General features: G+C 38.0%; 2 protein-coding genes across 4 annotated transcripts in view; both read right to left on the bottom strand.

Annotated features, from left to right (window-relative positions):
- Positions 1-12,838, bottom strand: part of LOC103142837 (frizzled-3-like) — a 32,130-nt gene extending 19,292 nt beyond the window's left edge. Inside the window, exons 1-3 of one of the 3 annotated variants that reach the window (XM_007559097.2) lie at positions 12,688-12,837; positions 12,344-12,462; positions 10,034-10,760 (exon numbers count right to left, since the gene is read on the bottom strand). In XM_007559097.2, coding sequence (XP_007559159.1) covers positions 10,034-10,318 — 285 coding nt within the window. In that variant the 5' untranslated portion in view covers positions 10,319-10,760; positions 12,344-12,462; positions 12,688-12,837. Of the gene's footprint in view, positions 1-10,033; positions 10,761-12,343; positions 12,463-12,687 lie in introns of all 3 variants that reach the window. The other 2 variants (XM_016674812.1, XM_007559098.2) reach the window with 2 other exon arrangements.
- Positions 12,839-14,608: 1,770 nt separating this feature from the next.
- Positions 14,609-20,156, bottom strand: krtcap3 (keratinocyte associated protein 3). The gene is made up of 6 exons (XM_007559096.2): positions 19,966-20,156; positions 18,669-18,853; positions 17,048-17,107; positions 16,761-16,958; positions 16,051-16,185; positions 14,609-15,117 (listed from the first exon to the last, which is right to left on the bottom strand). The coding sequence occupies exons 1-6, from the start codon at positions 19,976-19,978 to the stop codon at positions 15,046-15,048; spliced, it is 663 nt and encodes a 220-aa protein (XP_007559158.1). The 5' UTR covers positions 19,979-20,156; the 3' UTR covers positions 14,609-15,045.
- Positions 20,157-21,529: the final 1,373 nt, after the last annotated feature.

Here is a 21,529-nt window from a genome sequence, read left to right as displayed (position 1 = left end):
TTCACTCAACCCAGAGCAGGAACCAAACCTTTTAGAGCAAAAAGATCCAGAGGATTTCACTCAACCCAGAGCAGGAACCAAACCTTTTAGAGCAAAAAGATCCAGAGGATTTCACTCAACCCAGAGCAGGAACCAAACCTTTTAGAGCAAAAAGATCCAGAGGATTTCACTCAACCCAGAGCAGGAACCAAACCTTTTAGAGCAAAAAGATCCAAGATCCAGAGGATTTCACTCAACCCAGGGCAGGAATTAGAACCAACTTAAGCTCATCTAGAGAAACTACTCGTTACCAGAGATCAACGTTTAGGACCATCAACTTTATAGAATCAAACATGGAGAATCAACATCTAGTTTCATCAGATCAAGAATCCAGAAAAAACCCACTAGTTAATATAATCAGTCAGTGCGATTATGTCAATTAGACATCAACAACAAACCCGACCTGATACTAGAAGTGGCCAATTATAAACTTAAACTTTGGGGGTAATTTCTGATCAACTCCAGTCTGTGGGGTGAGCGTTCACATTTTGGAGGATAAAATTGAATCGTCACTGGTAGCAGAATCTCATCTCAGTGGATTAAATGCATCGCCAGTGGATTTGGAAAGTTTTTCATAGTTGCAACCCACATCCTCAACTCTGCTGCTCAAAATTAGAATGGGTTGTATTAACCAATTTGGAAACACTTAAAGGGAAACACAGCAACTTTTAGATGATATAAGATTTACTGCAAAGAAGAATTTTCAGAAAGAAAAACAAAGTTTGAATAAACAACATTTTATTTCAGAGCTTCTCCCCATTTTAAATAAAAACAGTATTTAACTACAGTTATTTAGTTCCATGCATGTCATTATCTCTCTACAAACTAAAAAACCATTGGAATAATGTTCAGCTGCTCTCTGCGGGAGCTGATTTGATAACCTGTCTGCATTTGAAACCCTAAAAGCATTTTTTAGAAAAGTGCCACGTAGCTTGAGAAGTGCACAATTAGAGCTTTTAAAGCCCACGCTCTGCAGAATGCTGAAAATGTTAGAGCTACATTGTGTTGAGTGGCTTTGCGTGACAAGAGGATCAATGACCGTTAGTGTGTGTAGATCTTTGTGTATATGTTAGCGCTAGTTGGGATTAGCACAAAGGTTTATACATCTCTAACTGGCCACAGCTACATCTATACACACGCCTCATGGTCCAGGTCATGGGTTCAGATTAAGACCATAAGACACGAGTAACCTGTATGTGTGGGTCATATCCCTGTTAAATACCAAAGGATTTTAGCAAGACTGGACCATAATTCAGTAGTATATATCGCGATCAAGACCTGATCAATATCAACAGATAATACGTCTGATAGAATATTCAATAATTTCACTGATCCAGAACCACAAAGCATTCTGGGAAACGATGGCTGAGGAAAGCGTTTAGCCACTCTCGCGGCCAGCTAAGCCAGGTTGGTGAAATCAGCTAACTCGCTCGCCCTTTGGTTACCTAGCAACAACTCACTCATTCTTTGGTTACCTAGCAACGACCTGTTGAGTAACTGCCAAANGGTGAAATCAGCTAACTCGCTCGCCCTTTGGTTACCTAGCAACAACTCACTCATTCTTTGGTTACCTAGCAACGACCTGTTGAGTAACTGCCAAAGCAGCAGTTTAAGGTTTAGCCATCGTGCCTCAGCACTGTTTAAAAGTATAAAAAAACAAAACAAAACAACGGCAGGAAGGGAGAAAATGAGCACAACAAAACAGGAATCCTGTCACCAGACTGACAGCATTTATGATACTTAAAACAAATCCAACGATTATTGATCGACTGATCTGAAACCATGATATTGCGATAGGTTTTTTAGAGATATCGTCCTGCCCTACATTTGAGTCAGAATGTACAATTCTTACCTGGGTAATCACAATCACAAATTAAAATGTTGACATCCAGTGTATATTCAAGTTTTACGTAAAATTATTCCACCCTAAAGAAAAAATGTTGAGGTGCATCCTTTAGGTCCAAACTTAACAAGACACTCATGTCCTTTATTGAGTATGAGATGGAGCCTTTTCACAAACATTTCTATATTTCTTTGAATGTTTGCACATTACAAATACTTGGAAAAAAATGTGTTGAACAATGAAACTGTGTAAAACTTATGTAACGAAGCATCAGTTGTTTATAAGGTTTGAGTTGTGAGCTTTAACGCTTGCAGGTAAGACACTTACCGAATCGTTTTTCTTTGCTTCCCCTCATTTCCTGCAGATTTTACTGCTGGCTCGTCATTTTAGCCGTTTCCCTCTCATATATAACCGCTAACAGGAGCTATTAACACTTTGCATTTTTTCTAAATACTCTTGGACCAGCAGCGATTTTGTGTTCTTTATGCTCCGTCTTGTCAAACCCACAGTTTGCAGCAGCAGATGGCTGCTCACTCTGAATCAGGTTCAGCTGGAGGGGATTTCTCATCTCCACTGTCGCTACACGCTCAGAATGAGTGACTGCTGCAAAGTTGTTAACTTAATACAACTGGATGTCCACTGACGCTCACAAATTGACATAATAAACTGAACCTAATGGCATGGTTTTATAGGTAGGATGATGAAAAGGAATATTTGTAATTAACTGAATCTTTTTACAGGATTGAATCGTCAACATTCCTGAATATTAAGTGACTTGAGGCGAGCTTTGTTATTAAACAGTGTTGTACATGTATATTGAAATTAACTGATGTTAGCATGGAAACTAAAAACTAATAATTTACCTCATGCAGCAGCAGCTTTCTTCATTGTGAGGCATTGTGGGGTTGGATACGAGGCGGTGGCAGCTATGTGGATGGGAGCAGTCTGCCAAAAAGCAGCACCAGGCAGCGCCTTTGTTCTGTTCATAAATAAATGATTGCTTCATTTGGGCTGGCAGCTTCAATAGACTGTCAGAATAAGCAGGATAATCAAGAGTTCAGCTGAAATAAACAGGAACTTTTAAACTGAATGAGGATCTGTCTGTCTGCAGAGTGAATAGGGTAATGAGCCTCTTCAGATGCAAAAAAAAAGCAGCATTTCTCCATGTGAGTGAAACACACACACACACACACGCACACACACACACACACACACACACACACAATAAACCGAACACAGGAATCCCCCCACACGCGCACACACACTTCGGTATTCACATACACACAAACAACAAAACAGTACAATTAAACAGAACAAGTGGAAAACTCTCCACGTTTGGCACACACACACACACACACACACACACACGTTTTGCTTTAAAGGATTTGCAAAGCCCAGGGCGGCCTTTCATGAACAAACCAGTCTTATTTTGAAAGACAGGAACCCCTGATGAGAGAAACCCAAACAGCAAAGACAGTAGAGTCCACAGACTTTACACAACCTGTCAGTCCGTCAGCATTTCCCTCCTGACATTCCCTCTCTGACCCCCCCCCATTCTTTGTCTCCTTTTGTAACCAACAGATTATTATTCCTTCTGCCTCTGCAACTAATTAACAACTATTTGCTTTTTTTTTTTAAAGTTTTGCTGCTTTTCAATCTAAGAAAATTGTGTACTAAAGCTTTAACACAGCCAAGATTGCAAAACGTCCTAAAATGTCTAGAGTCACACCAAGTTCATGTCAGAGGTGCCAAAACAAAGTTTCAGTGTCCGAGAGCGTTAACACGCAAAGATACAAACTCCTTATGGTCCAGTGGGACCACAGATGGTTTAAACAAGGGTAGCCAGATCAGGCCAGCACAAAGTTAGGAGGGCATAGCTAAAAATGTTTAAAAGTTAAAATATTTAAAATTTATTCTGTATTTATTTATGCATAGTGTCTTACATTTCGGTCTTCATTGAACACGATGACTCTGTATGGCTGTCTAAGACGTCAACATGATTCTTTGAGGCAGTCAGTCGTTTTCAAGAGGGGTTCATGGCCCCCTTAATGCCCCTTCGGGGGCGGCAATGCTATTGTCAATTAATTACATTATTAAATAACTACGTTTGGTTCAGTTTGACTTTTTTGAACTTGGAGTAATAAAAGAATGAAAGTTGTATACAACAAAAGCAAACAAAAACAGCAGTAAAGTATATTTACATGTTCGAAGGAGTGGGGCATTTAGTATAAAGTTATATATAATTCAAAACTTCTGTCAGAGTTGTGACTTAAAGATTTGGAAAGACTGGCAAAATGTTTATTTTTTATTTTTTATAAATGCATAAATGTTTCTAAATGTTCAGAAACAGCAGAAGCTCAACAGCTTTTCCTGCGCTGCATTTGCCCCTTTATATTTCTTTTACTTGTGATTTTTCCCGGCTGTCCCAACTCTTATTTGCCTGTTGGGTTTTGGGACTGCTCCGCTTTGTGATGAGGGTGTAATAATGTGCAGAGCTCAGAGAAACATGTCATAAAAAGACATGAAGAGGCAGCTGAGTTAGCATCTAGCGCTGACACCAGTTAGCAGGCCTTTTTATTTTATTTTGTTGCGTTAATCAAGGTCCCTGTCAGTTGCATTGTTGTTGGGTTTTACAATCCTTGAAGGGTTTGCACTTCATTAAAAAGGTCTTTGCAATTTGTTTCACCCAGAAATCTCATTTATTTGCTGGCCGCATAGCGAGTGACAGGCTGATTATTTGCCTTACACACCATGTGTCCATTGTGCTCTTAATGGTGGTTTGAGCTGTTTGTCGCTGGGCTTTGCATCGTCCTCCACCAGGTAAGACTCCAAACAGCTTGATGAGATTTTATTGTTAGCATGGACCACCCTGCTGCAGCAGCGCTTCCGTCTCAAAAGAAACTACACAATCTGTTTTAATTAGACTGACCAAAAGCTCCCTTACATTATAAATGCCACACTAGAGGTGTTGTACTTTATATTCACATTTTTCATTAAGACAAAAAAAAAACATGGATCCTACAAACTAAACAGACTAAAATAGATTTAAGATAATTTTGCCCAGAATAAATCTGATATTCATGACAAAGATTTCTTAAACACAAAAATGTAAATTGTGCTAGAAAACCCCCCAAAACATCTAATATGTACAAATTCACATCAAGTGAAGCTAATTTCTAGGCAGTCATCATAGTGCTTCTTTTAGAGGAGGTGCATGGACGTCTGTGTGTGTGTGTTCACACACACCACACATAAAAATACATGTTTCAGCCAGGGGTGTCCAAAGTGTGGCCCGGGGGCCATTTGTGGCTCTTGGATTGACTTTGTATGGCCCCTAACTGAATTCAAAAATTATACAAATTTGGCCCGCAGACACAGATGGAGATTTAAAAACTGTTACCAACATCACTTTCTCATAAAGGAAATGTGAAGTACAACACAAAGTATTCGTCTTTTTTTACCAAAAGGTAAAACCAAGTTGATCTTTCACTGAAAAGCCAACTTTACTGCAGCCAAATCAGCTGTTATTCTTTATTAGATGTGGTTAAACATACCAAGAGTTTTGAAACAAAGACTGGAATAATGTTCTTATTACCGAAAATAAATGTATTCAATTGAGTCCAAAAGAAACTGAAAACTAGATGTCTTTTTAACACAGCAAACATGCAAATTAAAGTTGTAGTAAGTAGTAAATTTCTGCCAAAAAGTTTTAAGCGTAATCTCTGAAATTTTCTAGAAAAAACAATGAAATATCAAATTTTTTGATAAATATCAGAAATTTTCAACAAAAAACTTTTCATTTCTATATTTCAAATTTTCTTTTGAAAATTTCAAAAGAAATCACAAAATTGTAGTCTTTGGTGGAAATTTAGTCCTTTTTTTCTGTCTACAATGGCCCTGATACAGAGTCGTAAAAATCTACAATAAATTTCCAGCTATTTTATTTGCTTTGTTGGTGTTTTTGGCCTGCAACTATTTTTGGTTCTACAATTTTGACCCACATGGCAAAATGTTTGGACACCCCTGGTTTAAGTCCAGTTATGATCTGCAGAGTTAACTACTGGCCAGGTATTTCTCACAGAGCCTGAAGGAAGAGTTTCTGATGTCAGGATAGCAGATCTCTTGCTGCCTTTCATCTGGTGCCTTAGATGAACATGTAAACTGATCCTAAAGCATTTCTGTTGAAACCAGAGTGTAAAAGAAACACATTTATACTAACTTTATATTAAGGTAATAAAGGGTTGCAGATATTCTTGAATATTTGGAGATTACACTTTCACAGAAATACTTCAGGCTGTCAAAAGGAACCATTTTTACAGTGTTTCCTATTTGGAGCAACTGTGTTGTCCATCAATGTAAAACCCTTCTGTTGTCTCTTGCTCTCAAAATGTGAATCTTCGCCAATTTATTGACATTATAAATGTCATTTATTGTCAAACATTTACTTTAAATGGACAAAATTCTGCAAAACAAAACCTGGACAAAATCTACCTAACAAACGCCTCATGATGCCACGTCTCACTGTAGCTCGTAGGTTTGCAGACCCATCTGTCCGCGGTAACCTCGGTTCTGCTGCTGATGAACATTCACTGTGTCATACGTCTAAATCTGTTTTCAACACGCAAAGCGCTTAGGTAATGTCACAACAACTAATCCTCTGGGAACCATGACATGCAGAGGCAGATGGGCAGGAAAGATTATATTCTTATTTTACTACATGGGCACGTAAATAGATGTACAAACAAACAAAACCTTCCTTAAAAACACGTCTTGGCTGCACAACTTCACCTCCCCCCTTATTTCGGCCTCTCTGCTCAGGTTTAATTGACTATTGTAGCAGATGGGATGGCCGCTGGTGTGGGAATCAATGTCGTCATTGTGGAGCTGAGAGAGAGATTAGCAGCTAGTTTGCAGTAGTGAGCGATGACAGCTGGGAGCGTAACCCGGCCCAGTCACACACACACACACAGGAAGTAGCAGTGTCCACTTTTTAACCCTGGATAAGCAATTACACTTACAGGAACGATGAAGTTTCTGGAGCTTTAACCACAACGCTGGATAAATCCAACTCCACTTGGGAACCTGAGTTATCTCAACTATAACAGATGAAGGCAGAATCTCTAGTGTGAGTTAAAAGGTAAAAAAAAAAACACAACAACAATCCCTTAGAGATTTGGGTAAATAAACAGAACAATTATATATATAAAATATTCTGAATTTTTAATGATATATTTCATATGAGGCTGAACTACTATGAAAACATTTTGTTTTCATGAAATTTACAGGTTCAAAACAGTTTATATTTATAAAGTTTATACTTTCCCTTCATTTCAACAATCCCAGCTGCATGTTCTGAAATTACACAACGTCCAGCCTCTTTGAAGAACCAATTAAGTTAATAACATAATTCACAACGTGGGGTTAGTGGTTGCATGTTTATGAAGAAACTATGGCCTGAAAATCGTCTATAAAAACAATTTTAGTCATGCTTCCAGCCAGTAATTCTGTAATTTGTTCTCCAAGAGCGAATTAAATTATTTTTTAAATCGTGTACTTGAGTGCTGTCCAGTCCGGGGAAATATAAACTAATTTAATGTGCTGTATATTTTAAATTAGGTCAAAAAGATTTGTAATATCCAATTTAGACTGTTTTAAAGCATCACAACTGAAGGAATCATCAGGACTGGAAAAACACTTGTAAAAATCTAAACAGACTAGATTTTAGTAAGAATCTGGAAAGGAAAAATAGTTAAACTCACTGATCGAGGAGGAGAAATTGGACATTTCCTTCCACAGAAACACACACACAAGCTGGCATTACGCAGCCCGTGTTTTCTACTGAGGGATTATTAAATTTCCTCCAGGGTTTCCACCGGGGCAGCGCTGCCTGGTCACTGCAGAGCAGGAAAAATAACACGGCTCATGTTGCTGCTCAGCCATCTTCAGAAATGACTGGAGCGACTGTGGGTGTTGGTTACCTGGCTCCCGCTTCATCTGGGTCAAATCAAGTTCAGCACCAGATGGTTCTTGGAGTCTCTGAGGTAGCGTGTTTTGACAAGACTTTGGGGAACTGACGTGACTGAACAATTGCACAGTCGTTCATTTGCTGATTAAAGGCCATGACTGTAGCTGCAGCTCCGACCGTAATGAACTACAGTCAGTAGTTCCACAAAGAAAGTAATCATCCCGCTGCAGATCCTTAGCAACACAGCATATTTTGATGTGGGCAACAGGAAATCGCAGAAATCTTGTTCCTTCATAAAATGAGAGAATTTCAATCATCCATTTTGACGTGGGAAAGTGCTTACTAGGCGTAAAAACAACAAAAATCCCTCAGGATTAAACATGCAGCTCAGCCAGCCAACACATGCCTTGTTCAAATTCATCTGCTTTTCAGCAAGAGTAATTTAATATACCAACTATGAACAGCTGGAAGCAGATTTATTTGAACGCGCTGCTGGAGATATTTGGGATGTTTAAATTCAGTCGCCAAAACAAGGCCGTACCTCTGCTGGTTAGATTATGGTGTGGCTTTGTGCAAAAAGAAAATAACAGAAGCTCTGCATGTTTGAAATTTGAACTTAATTCCCTATTTGTGGGATAGACTTATAAATAATGACTGTAAAATTAACACCTCAGAAAATAGCCAGGTTTTGCATAGTGACCTGGACAAAAACAGGTAATTACAGCGTAGTTACTGTACAACACCTTGTTCTGTGTCCTTTCACATTCTCCAGGGACTAACAATGGAGTAGGAAAGAGGGGTAACATGATAACGATGCACAGTGTGTGTGTGTAACACAGCACTACTTCCCCTCAGTCGCTACAAACAAATGTCCACACACCAAGGAATGTCTTAAAAGCTTTAAACCACACACACAAACCTCACTGGAGAATATTTTCCTCCTTCTGCTGATCAGATTGCACCTTCTGTCTGTCAGCTAGAGCTCATATAGAAAACTGAAAGGTCAGGAATGACTGGATGAGTACATACACATCCATCTGTGTCTGAGAAGAAGCAGCATGTAGGAAGATGAATCTGCAACATGAGGAAGAGAGATGAAGGAGAGCCCTTTCCCTGCTTCGCTTAAATCCTCAATTTTCATGCCTGCAGCTTTGTGTCTCCTGCAGCTCTCAGATTAAAGGCTCTGAGGCAACATTTGCAGAAAGCAAGAAGGAGCCTTGTTTGTTTCTGAGCGACCCATGCCTGTTTGCACTGATGATAAAGAATATAGGATAAAAGCATAAGTGTTGTAGTTGTACCGCATTTTTTTATAAAAATGAACATGTAAATTACTGAGACACAGAAGTGGGTAAAGTACACAAAAAACTGGACTTGAGAGAAGAACTACTTTAGCATATTTTAACTAGGAAATTAGCTGAGTAAAAAAAGTATTCAGTAGTTACTAAACTATTCAAGACAATCAAACGGACTAAAAATACAAAGTTATGTGGAAATGTAGGTATTTTAAAGATCAAGATGAAAATAATTCAAATAAAAAATACAAAATAATTTCATTCAGTAAAAAAATAACTTACGAGACAAAAACTGCAGGTAGATTTTTGGTTAAAACAAGTTTTTTCTTTGTTCAGTGAAATTACTCGGTAGACAGATTATCCAGAAATTTTACTCAAATTCAAGCAGCGACACCTCAAAATAAAATTCTCCAAATAAAAAGACTTCTAATAGTAAGTATTTTCCAAGTAAATGTAACTGAGTAAATGTAGATAGTTGAATTCAGTAATCAATTTGCTGTTCATCTGCAGCCTGCTGATGATGGATGGACCCGTTGCCTCAGAAAGATCATCGTTCTGAGCTGATGAACTGATTTTAACGTTGGCACATAATGTCAGTTTTCATTTCAGATACATTTGTATCCGAGTCATATCTGTTCCTGTCACTTTAGGCTACATGAGGAATCCTTCAGACCTCAGCAGGTGCATGACGCAACAAGATAAAACTCTGCAGGCTGCTGCTTTGTAGTCAGCAACCATTTCCAAGCCCTGTGCATTTTATTAAATTATTATTCAGAAATAGCAACATGACATTAACAGCAGCAGCATTTCTCCCCATTTTCACACACACAAAAAAAACCCATTTGAATTGCCTTTTTTTTTTAAAAAGGAGAGAAGAAGAACACCACCACCTACCTCCATGGCCAGAGCAGCCGTTTGCTGGTCGTAGTGATTCAGGAGATTGGGCATGAAGGTGGTGTTGTAAGGCAAATCCTGGCACATTCTCAGTCTGATGGGCTCACAGCTGAATTCGCTATGGCTCTCTATAGACTCCATGTGAGGGGCACCCAGGGAGAAGAGGAGCAGGAGGAGGAGGATGGAGAGATGGCAGGAAGGGACGTTTTGTCTGCAGCCGTTTATTACAGTTTTTGAACGCCCGTCTCCTCCGCTGACAGGTGTTTTCTTTTTAACGCTCGACATATTGTCAGTGATTCAGGTTGTTTATATCATCCTTATTTTGACAGCAGCTTGGTAAGAGAGAAACATATCCATTTTGAAAGTGAGTGATGGATGTGAAGCCCACAAACCCACACTAAAGGAGAAATCCACAGACAGGATGCATGCAGGCTAAACTACATAAGGGAACTCCAAATTCAAGAGAGCTGCACTTTGTGGAAATCTCATTGCGTTTCAGAATGTCTAAACTGATTTCCCATTATTGGATTTTTCTCTGAATCCCAGTGCTCCTCCGGTCAAAGGCCTGTAAACCTGGCTCCATCCCTGAGCTTATTGCAAAGCTCCGTCTTCCATATGCAAGTCGTCTCCTGCCGTTTTCTTTCTGGTCTTTATTCTTTCAATTCCTTATCTGTTCTCCAAAGATGATGGCCAGAACCGCCGAGGCTCCAGCGTGTCATAATCAACCCTGCAAAGACACAAAACGTCTCTTTTTAAACCGTCAGACTGCTTTGGCTCCTGAAAACAGGTCTTGCAAGTTTAATATACAAAGAGGGGATTATTGCCTAAAACAGCAAAGAGGATTTCCTTGAAGTTTACTGTTGCAGACATCGTCTCTGATCAGCCACACCCTTCTTTACATGAATAAAATCATCCTATTACGATACATTTTTACATCACCCAAATGGGTGTAAAGCTGATTTTCTTTCCTGACAGAGTGTGTTTGCATTCTTAGGAAAAATTGTCTTGGCTTGCCTCAGTGTCGGATTATGTTCTTGTAGGAGAGCTGAGTCAGCGGGGTCAGGTTGCACACTACAGAAAGTGTGTTCAAAGTGAACCTGCTGTCAGCTCAGGCGCCTGTGAGGACGTACACCTGTGGATGAGTGGCCCAGACACTCCCCCACCTCCGCTCCTGTTTGTGTGAGCTTCACTGGGCAACAGCCATACGGAGCACAAAAGGTGCCATTGAAAAAGCAAGAAAATTAAACAATAATTTATGTGTCTCTTAATTAAAATCTAATTTAATGCAATATTAATATTAAAATGTTAGAATTCTTTAATTAAAATTAAATAATGAAATAACAGGGTTCTATCGTCTGATTTCAGTTCTTTTTGTTTTTTTTGTATAAAGCCAATTCAAAACAGATTGAATTTAAAATTACAAAACATTAAATTTATATACAAAAACAATCATTTTGATCATGCCGGTCAAACTTTTAAATGTGATCCAACTAATCATACAGTGCAATAAACTTCATTTTAAAATGGCAGTAATCTATAGAAATGAAGTTCAGCCGATCACATCAATCGGTCATTGATTTTGCAGTAATTCCTTGTTTTGGTCAAACATGGACAACAGTGGAGAGGAATAACTCCTTTAAACAGGGGAAGTTTTCATCTGAATTCAGCTCAATATGAGGACAAATCATGAGCACAATAATAATAAAAACAGAAATGTCCTTCCAGGAGGATTTTTTTATGTAAAAGAGTAAAAAAAATAGTTACTCCAACAGATTTTGAAGGAGAAGGCTGATAGAAAACAATATTAAATCAAGCCATGTACTGCAGCAAATGACTACGATACAATTAAGTTGTAATTATTAAAATAATTATTTCAGAGTACAGTGCTGAAACACTTCATAAATTGATTTATTTTTAAAACAATATAATCAGTCAAATATATAATTAAAAAATGTGGCTAAGTTCTACATTAATTTCCAGAAATTACATAATTCACTTGGCGTTTTTAACCTCCAATTAGGAATGGATTTCCTTATCAAGTAATAACCAATTTATATATATATATTGTGTATATCATTGTGGCACTTTTTGCACTCCATAAAAGCAACGCTCCTGTGATGTTTCACACAGACCCACTACGCGACTTTCCGTGTGGCTGAATTGTAAACTTTACAGCTTATATGCTCCACTAATATATCCTAATGCAACATGGACATTTCTTCAGCTCTGCGTGACGACGTCGCGCACGCCAGCTGCCGTCGGCCAGCAGCCATTAACATTGTTACATTGATTAGTAATTTAGGTGAACACCTGCGTAGCGTTCACGGTGAGGCGCGTCGTTAGCGTTCGCTCCTTCTGGTTGTCAGAGAAAAATGAAGTGGGTGGTTTCAGAGCGCAGACATTTCACGTCGCTCTGTCCACGGAAGCATCTTCGTTGTTGCAGCGACAACCACACGCGGTAACATGCAGGAAAAAAAGAAAACCATCAGATGGTTTGTCACCGCAGCGTATTCCACGCAGCAACAGCGCGCTGTTTGCGCACATTTTCCCTTTAAAGCGTTTATTGTCCAAGTCTGCGCGCCTGTTTTACAGCTCAGAATCAAATGAGGCGCAGAGATGAGGGAGGTGTAATGTTAGAGGAGGAAATGCTTTACCTTGTGTGCAGAACAGCGAGCGGTTCGGGTGGTCCCGGGCTCTGTTCACCGCAGTACAGCGCTGGTCCGCTCTGCTCTGCAGCTGGCTGCTCGCTGCCCACGAGTCATCGGGAGCGCGGATTGAGCGTGAGCGCGCAGGCGAGCCAATTGACTTCACAGTGTGAGTGGATGTGGGCGTGTTAGACCTACAGTGGGCTGCTTAAAAATTCATCTCGACTATAATGGACTGCGACAGACTGGCGACCTGTCCAGGGTGTACCCCGCCTCTCGCCCGGAACGTGAGCTGGAGATAGGCACCAGCACCCCTCCCGACCCCACTGAGGGACAAGGGTGAAGGAAAATGGATGGATGGATGGATGGACTATAATGGAATACTAATGAAGTCTAATGCGTTGCGGCGTTTTGACTGCGTGACTGGACTGCATTATCATAACCAAAATATGCGTCATAGATATGAGCTTTGAAAGGTGCTGCATTTTATTTATTTACACTTATTTTTTTGCGCTTCATAGGTTGACACAATTTAGCTTTTCTCACTTCTCGCAGCTTGAAATATGTTTAAAAATGAATTTATCTCATTAGTTCAGTTCATCTCATGAATGTTATTCAGAGAAGCCTAGTACATTTCTGACCTCTGCTTGAACCATTTTGAGAATTATGTCTTAAAATTAATAAAAATCACAAATTACGTTTCTGTAAATAGACTATTAAAATTGATTTTAATACATAAATGTTGTGCTGTGGCTTACACAATGGTAAATAAAAATGAATTGATAATTGGTCAGCAGACAGTGAACCTTCCTCAAAGAGAGTAAGCCACAAATAGTCACCACTAAAGACTTTGGCTGTTCAGAGTGCAAAGAAATAGGAAGTTGAGTGGAAGGAAAACATGTGGAAGAAAATGCAATTTGACTCAAAGGTTCACCAGCCACAACAAATATCCACAATTTGTACAATAAATGTTGCATTTTTTGTCTTAAGTCACTCTTGGACTGACAAGGTAACCAGTTATCTGAGCCAAGAAGATAAAAGATTGCACTGTTGTTCAACGTGGGTCCAAAGTCCTTTTTTCAGATGAATATTAATTTTGCTTTTCATTTCAAAAGCAAAGCGCTGGAATCTGAAATCAGAGTGGAAAAACAAAGTGAAGTTTGATGTGGGGAGCCATGTCATCTGCTGGTTTTGGTCCAATCAAGCCCAGCGTCAGTGGAAGTGTCTACCAGGAAACATGACTATATCCTTCATTTACAAACTGTTTGGAGATGCTGCTGTCAGTTTTCAAACAGACTTAGCAAATCCTGACACTGACAAATAAATGACAGATTAAATACTAATATAAAAAAAGCAAAGAATATGTAACTAGTTATAAGTCGCTTGATAAAATGTCACATAGTTTACTCACGTCTTTAAAGTCCTCCTTAAAATGATTTCTTCCTGCAGCTTGGCTCGTTGTTGTGACCGCATTAGTCAAGACTTATGTCAATATTTGTCCTGCAGAGCTTCAGGATTAGTGTTTTGCGCTATGATTTCCTTCCACACAGTTAAGCACGGCCCTAGATTAACCGTTTCATGGCTGATCTGATCCTGATCCTCTCTGTCACAGAGTTGTGGGGGGTCCGGCTCAGGCTGCTGACCCACATACTGGTTTTAACCTTTTAATGTGACCCCACTTAACAATGACCAACATTACAGAACAGAGTCCAAACACGGCTTTTTGGATTCAACTTTTTTTTTTAATGCATGTTGTTCAGAATACATTTATTTACCAGCATATTTGAATGTTTCTTTTCAGTTTTTATATTATAAAAAAAAATAATGATTGATAGATAATGGCAAACGATGTAGAAAATGAAACAAATGGAGTTAAAAATGTCCAACATACCTCAAAATATAATTTTTGAAACAATGCAATTACAGTATAAACTGGTAATTATCAGTTTTATTTAATTAACAAATGCTGCATGTTTCATTTACCTTCCTGTTTAATGCCAATAGTAAAAAAAAGAAAAAAAGTGCAGTTTACTATTTTATGGCATGAAATCAAATGGAAATCAAAGCTGAATGTAGAAAAAAAAACTAAAATTATTTTAAAAATTTTAAGACATGTTAGATTTCATGGAGTGGTTAAAAAAAAGGTAAACAAACTGTTGAATAATTACTTTTAAGAAATAAAGATCAAACTAAAAAAACTGTCTTCATAAGCACTGGTTTCATATTAGGTTCTAATAAACCTAAATATTAGGGCGGCCATTTTAAAACATTGTCACATTTACGCACACACATCCAAGCACATATTAACCTTCATAACATGCAAGTTCCTCAATTTGAAATGGACAGACTTCTACAGACTTAAGTGTTTTATGCTTCAGCCTTGAAATGTTTTCCCATAAGGCGACGAGTTTGTGGAGAGTTTTCAGTCTCTTCCTCCAACTGTGATGAAAAAGGAAGGAAAATGTGATAATATGAACAAATCTGCTGTAATTAAGCGGATGTAGCACAGTGCAATGATAGAAATGTTCATTATCTACAACTACCTCATAAGTTTTATGTTCAATTAAAATGTGTCATCATAAAAATTTAACAATGGACAATCATTATTATAAGGAAATTACTGGACTCAAAGCTCCTCAGTATGGTTTAGAGAAAACCAATAGATAATAAATTAAATTAAATAAAATACTGACCAGAAATATCTCACAACATTTCAAACTTCAGTGGCTGAAGTGCATTGGAGATTTTTTTTTTGTGCTAGCAGCTCAATAATAATAAAAAAAGTCATCAAGACTTTTTTTGTGTTAAAGTAAAAATAAAAAAATCTTAATCTTATGTAAGGGACAGAAACAATTTAAAAAACAAACAAAAAAAATCACCAGATTATCAGTAAATTTGTATAATTATATATGCATTAGGACAAAGCATTGCAGGTTAAACTGTAAAATAGGTATTGTACAACTCTGAAAGAGAAGTAACATGTCCTAATAGTACAGAAAAACTCAAGTATGAATATTTGAAATCTACATTAATTTATTTAGTTATAGCCTAAAACAGAACAAGAGTCACCTTGACATATTAAAAGGCCCATTATTATTATTATAAGTTAATAGAAGATTAAACAAACTGAAATTTGCTTCATACTTCTATAGTGATGCATAATTTCATTTTTTGTCTAAGAAAAGCTAAAAAAATATGTATGTGGACAGTTCCTGCCTGATTTAACACGGATTATCCAACACATGAATAGGTTCTGTGTCTGAATAAAACCAAACCAGAACCAGTTTGACTCTGTGAGTCAGCGGGAGATGCAGACAGTCCCAGACCACAGGTAGAGCCTGGAGCGCTCCGGTCTGCCCTGCAGACACTCACCTGCTCTTTGATGTAGCTCTTCCCACACGGCATGATCCCTCTGAGAGCCAGTCCAACCACGAAGCACCACACCGACAGGCCGGCCTCCGCTGCCGACAGCATGGCACAGGGGATCCACAAGGCCAGGGTGGTGTCCTGAGCCACAGCAGGAAGTGGAAAAAGCAATAATAAATAATATATACCGCATTTTTTGGACTATAAGGCGTTACTTTTTCCCTACGCTTTGAGCCATGCGGCTTATAGCCTGGTGAGGCTTTTCTGTGGATTTTTCTTCAACCACCAGGAGGCTCTCTGGCAGGAAGTGAATCATTGGAAGTCAAAATTGGAAATCAAAGAAGAAAGCGCTAGTTTTCATTTAGAACAAGCACATGCTAGCAGCAGGCACGACGGAGAAATGTTTTCAAACTCATACCCGCTCATCATGGAAACAACAGGAAGAAGTTTATATGATGCAGCTTTTAAGTTGAAAGTTATCGATATAGTTGCTGCCATCGATCTGTATGTGAATGAAATCATGCCGGGTCTGCGTCCTTAATAGCAGATTTATTAAGGAAGCAGCCCTCTGCTGCGACCTTGTGGAAAACCGAGAGTGGCGGAGATATCAGCGGCTAATATATGTACGTTTCCAGTTTTTTCTTTCTTTTTTTTAATTGTAGGTCCGGAAAATATGGTACATATAATTTAATAAAAGCGTTGTAGCTTCCACTCACATATATTCGTGTTGTATCAAACGGGCACTGAGCGCTGACAGGCGAACGGGCGTTGACGGGCACCACTGTGTCGTTGCATCCCATCATCAGGCCGCTTCCGTTATGGGCGATGGTGACGCCAATGGCTAGGAGGAGCCCAGCGCTGCAGGCGGCTGACAGCAGGGCGTTCAGGAAGGACGCCACCATAAGCCCTATTATCTGAGGACACAGAGGAAACGTCATGAAAAGTGGGAAAATAAAACGCAACATGATGTGTTTCAGCATCTGGAGACATGTTAAACTCTTACCAGCTTAAGTTTATGAAGGTTCCTTGAAACCACAATGGCAATAATCCCAGAGGCAATGCTCTGTGAGACAAACATGAGCAAAGTCGACTTTATTAGACTCTGGAATAGCAAGGAATTCTCGCCCCGGGTGGTGAAACTGGATTATTAATTTGGATGTTTGGATTAAAAAAAAAGGTGAATTAAATCAGCGAACAGAACGATGAACATCGAAACAGAAGCCATCAACAAAACCTAATCCGATACATATATTTTGTAATTTGTAGCTCGTAACCCTCATACGTTTTATCGGCTTTATTTATGACCCTCATATCCAATTTGAAGGAAATTTCAGAAAAAGAAGTGAAAGTTCACACCATCTTATTGCTGACGAGTGTCAGCTTTTCTGATAAATGGAGGTAATGAGGCCTGCCCTGCAGGGACAGCTGATCAGTCTGAAGAAGCAGCTTCTTTATGACGGGCAAGTTCTGTCTTGATGGCAGAGAAAAACACACAGCAGTATGACTGCACAAACAGACCGACATCAACTGGGACAGAAGGATTTATATCTTATGTGTTTTATGTTGTTGCTCCAATGCAGAAGAGAAAAAGAAATCACTAGGCAGGCAAAACCTGCAAACACAAATGTTTCCTGGTCAGCTGAAATGATTCATTCGTTAGACCTAAATCTAATAAAATTAAGATTTGCAGATTGTTGTTCACACATGTTCTCTGTCCAATCTTATTTTGCAAAGAAAATTGGACTAGATTTTAACTATCTGGATGTGAAAACACAGACAAAATCTTAACCACTTGAAGATGTAATTGCAGCAAAAATTGTCTCTACAAACTGTTGAGTCACTGGGACTGGATGGAGACACACAACACATCATTTCCGGATTTTATTTGTAAAAAAATTTTAAAATGTCATCACAAAAAAAAAGTAAACTTTTTGAAGTGTGTGTTTGTAACGTCACAAGATGTGAAGGTCTATAAGGTATTAATATTTTTCCAATGCCCTGTAAATATAACAATAAAAATCAATTACACGGTTTTGCTCAGTGACAAAAGCTAAACAAATTGCAAAGGTTGAATGATTAGAAGATAGGTTTTAATGAATGTAAATAAAATGTATGGAGGTGCATTCTGTACTTGGTTCAGCTGGAGAATTTTTATGGTTTTAAAAAATACATGTTGTGTAATTCTGACAATGTAAACATGAATCTATAGCTGCATCCAGCGTTATCAAACCAGGAAGAAAAAAAATCAATAAACAATTAGGGAAAATGTGGTTGATGTGTAATTCCCCTGGAAAGAAGAGAAAACCAAGAGCAGAGGAGAGAAATGCCGTAACAAAGAGATGGACCTGGACAAGTAAAGAGGAAAGACATAAACGAGACAAAGGTAAAGGTTTATAAAAATAATGAAAATAAATAGTGTTTCCAGCCACACACCATGTGTCCTCAGATGTGACTGAGAACAAACATTTAGCCAACATTGTGTTTAAAAAGCCATTAAATGACAATAACTAGTCAAACACCTTCTACACATGACACAACATGCACAACTCCTGATAACTGCATCATTTTCATGCATCAGTTTCCTCAGCTGATTTAAAAACAAAACATCTGACGCAGTAACCTACCAGCAGGCCAGAGGTGACAGAGATGATGTTGGCTACAGTGTACTGCGTACTAATGTGCTGGCTGGGTTTGGAAATGTGGCGCAGGACGCTGCCATGGACGATGGCTCCCAGGATGAAGTTCATATGGCCGACCAGGATGAGAACGAGCCCCTTTTTCATCAGCCGCCCCGGCCCTTTGTCCTTATCTAGGGGAGAGAAACACAGGGTTGAAGAGATGTTACGTTTGTTTTTAAAGACCAAGTTGGATTGCATATAACTAGATCTAAGAGTTGTCTTTTTATTATCTTGTATTTGGCCTTGAGATGACGTCCAAGGAGAATTTATGCTGTAATAATATCTTAGGATATAGCCAGTTTCATCTTAAATTAAAAAATGCCTGTTTAGGTAGTCACATTATTAAAAAACATCACTTTTCTAGTTTTAAAAAGGGCTTATTGGTTATACCGCTTAGTAAAAAACTTAATCACACCCCTAAAATTTAAGATTTCTCTGCTGCAACAAGTTTGTTCCTGAATGGAAATGAAGCAAGCAAAAGTAATAGTAAAATGTAGAAACAACATTAATTTTGAAAGGACAACACAACTTTTGAAACATTTGATTAAAAATGGAACGTTCAAAATTATTTTTTCTTTCCTATTAATAGCTGACATTTTTTCCCCTTTGGCAGTACCAAAACCAAAGTCTTCTTATAATTGCTGACTAATCTTTTGCCATGTTCCCACTTGCATTTAGTCCATTTATGTATGAGTAAACTAAACACTGCCATCATCCTAATCTGCATCTTCCTCCACAGATTCAATTGAAACTGTAACCAGGCTGATCCAGAACCTTAAAATTACTTCCAGTCAGAAGAAAAATGTTAACAAAAATAAAACACTATTTTAAACCTTAACCTGCCAAGTGTGTGTGTATAACTGTGTATAAATAAATATCACGGCTTGCATTTAAAAATAGTGAAAACCTCACTTCTAATAAATTGCTAACTTGATATTAGCTAAACATTGACTATTTGCTCTGTTTTTCAGGTTTAATCATTTTCAAGAAGAAACTCTTTAATGGACATTATTCCACAGGTTGCAACAATCACATCTGTGCACACAAAGCCTTGACGGACTATCAGCAGATTCTCGTCTATTTACCCAGCAAATGATGCAGACATTTCATAAATAATCCGCCCTGTGCTAGGAGGCCTGCTGTAAATTACAGCAGTGGAGACAAAGCGTGGACGGCAGCCCTTGACCCCTGTTTGAAAACACGATTCTGATTTCGTGACATCCACCAGAATACAAGGACTCACCAAAGCTGCACATTTCTCTGCCGCAGGCTCGAGTCTTTCTGCTCTTTACTGTTTTGTTTTTCACAGAAAAGGCTCAAACAAAAGCTTCTTTAGCCGCTCCGTCTCACACGGACGTCCCTCTGTCCACTTCCTGGTTGACGTAATTTACCTGTGCATTACCTGCGAAGTGCTGCACGTGCTCCACATTACAGAAAATATTAGAAATTAGAATATATTCGAAACATATTTTTCAAAAGTTGATATATTATTTAAATCATTATACAGAATTATAACTTTGAAGTGTTGACTCAGCTAATAAAAAGCCAAAATAGTTTCTTACATAATTTAAATAATACATTAGAGCAAGAAAGTGTTTATTTTAAACTGAAAAGTCCACAGGGAAACCGCAAAAAGGTAAGATGCTGTGTGTACTCAAGCTTATTAAATGAAAATTGAGCTGAAGAAAAAAGTGTGGTAGAGAAAGTTGCACAAGAAAAGAAACCTGAGCAGCACCAGAAATGTTTTACCTGGGCGAAGGGTGGTTGTCCAGTGTTACACTTCTCTTCAGATTAAAGTAAACATCGCATTTTATTAGAAAATCAAGGTTGAATAGTCTGGAGGAAAAGTGGAGAGACAAAGAATCAAAGATGCAAAAGGGTAAACTGTTTGTTTTACTAAAGTAAAAGTAAAAAGTAGCCATTAAAGAAATTACTCGAGTAAAAAATTATTTGGTAATTTCATCAGTTACTCAACTACAGAGTAACTGATGAAATTACCAAATAATTTAATATTTAAAAACTACATAATCAGACAGACCTAAATTAAGTTGTATTTTAAGGACAAAAATTGCAATAATTCATATCACAAAAAAATGTGGCAAAATAATTTTTTTCCAAATCAGTTTATTTCAATAAAAGTGAAACTTTAATAAAAACTGCAGGTGTGTGTTTGTCTGGTGAATTTTTTGTTAAAACATGTTTGATTTTAATTCAGTGGGTAGAAAATCCAGAAATTTCACTGAAGTAAGATAAAGCATAAGAGCTTTATCTTACTTCAGATAAGATAAAGCAATGCTCAATTTTATTATGAGCATAATTTTGAGCATAATTTTATTATGCTCAAAATTTTATTATTTTGAGCATAATAAAATTGCTAAAATAAAAGTAAAAAGTACAGAGTAGCAAAAATACTCCCAAAAGTACTAAAAGTTAATCAAGTAAATGGAGTTAAGTAAATGTACCCAACTCTGGGTATGGGTCCATCTGTCAGATAAATCAGAGCACTTCTTTCTGCTGATGAGCTTCATAAAGATGGTGATTCAATTCTCCAGCAGGACTCTTGCACTTAGCATCACTGGGCTCAACTGGTCAGAAACTCTTTGGATCTGCAGCACATGTAACAACTTGAAATTACAGGAATAAAAGCACTTAACATATCTAATAATTTATATAAAGAATCTAAGAGTTGAATTTCTTTCAAAATTGATTTACAAAAAGAAAGACACATAATTTATTCAATACACAAACACCTTTTTCATAAAGCCACTGGCTGCAACGCTACAATGCTACAAACATAAGTTTAGAAA

Source organism: Poecilia formosa, unplaced genomic scaffold (genome assembly GCF_000485575.1).
Source record: "Poecilia formosa unplaced genomic scaffold, Poecilia_formosa-5.1.2 Scaffold102, whole genome shotgun sequence".
Lineage (NCBI taxonomy): Eukaryota > Metazoa > Chordata > Actinopteri > Cyprinodontiformes > Poeciliidae > Poecilia > Poecilia formosa.
Note: the sequence above shows the minus strand (reverse complement) of the source record. Positions and strands in the feature narration are given on the sequence as shown.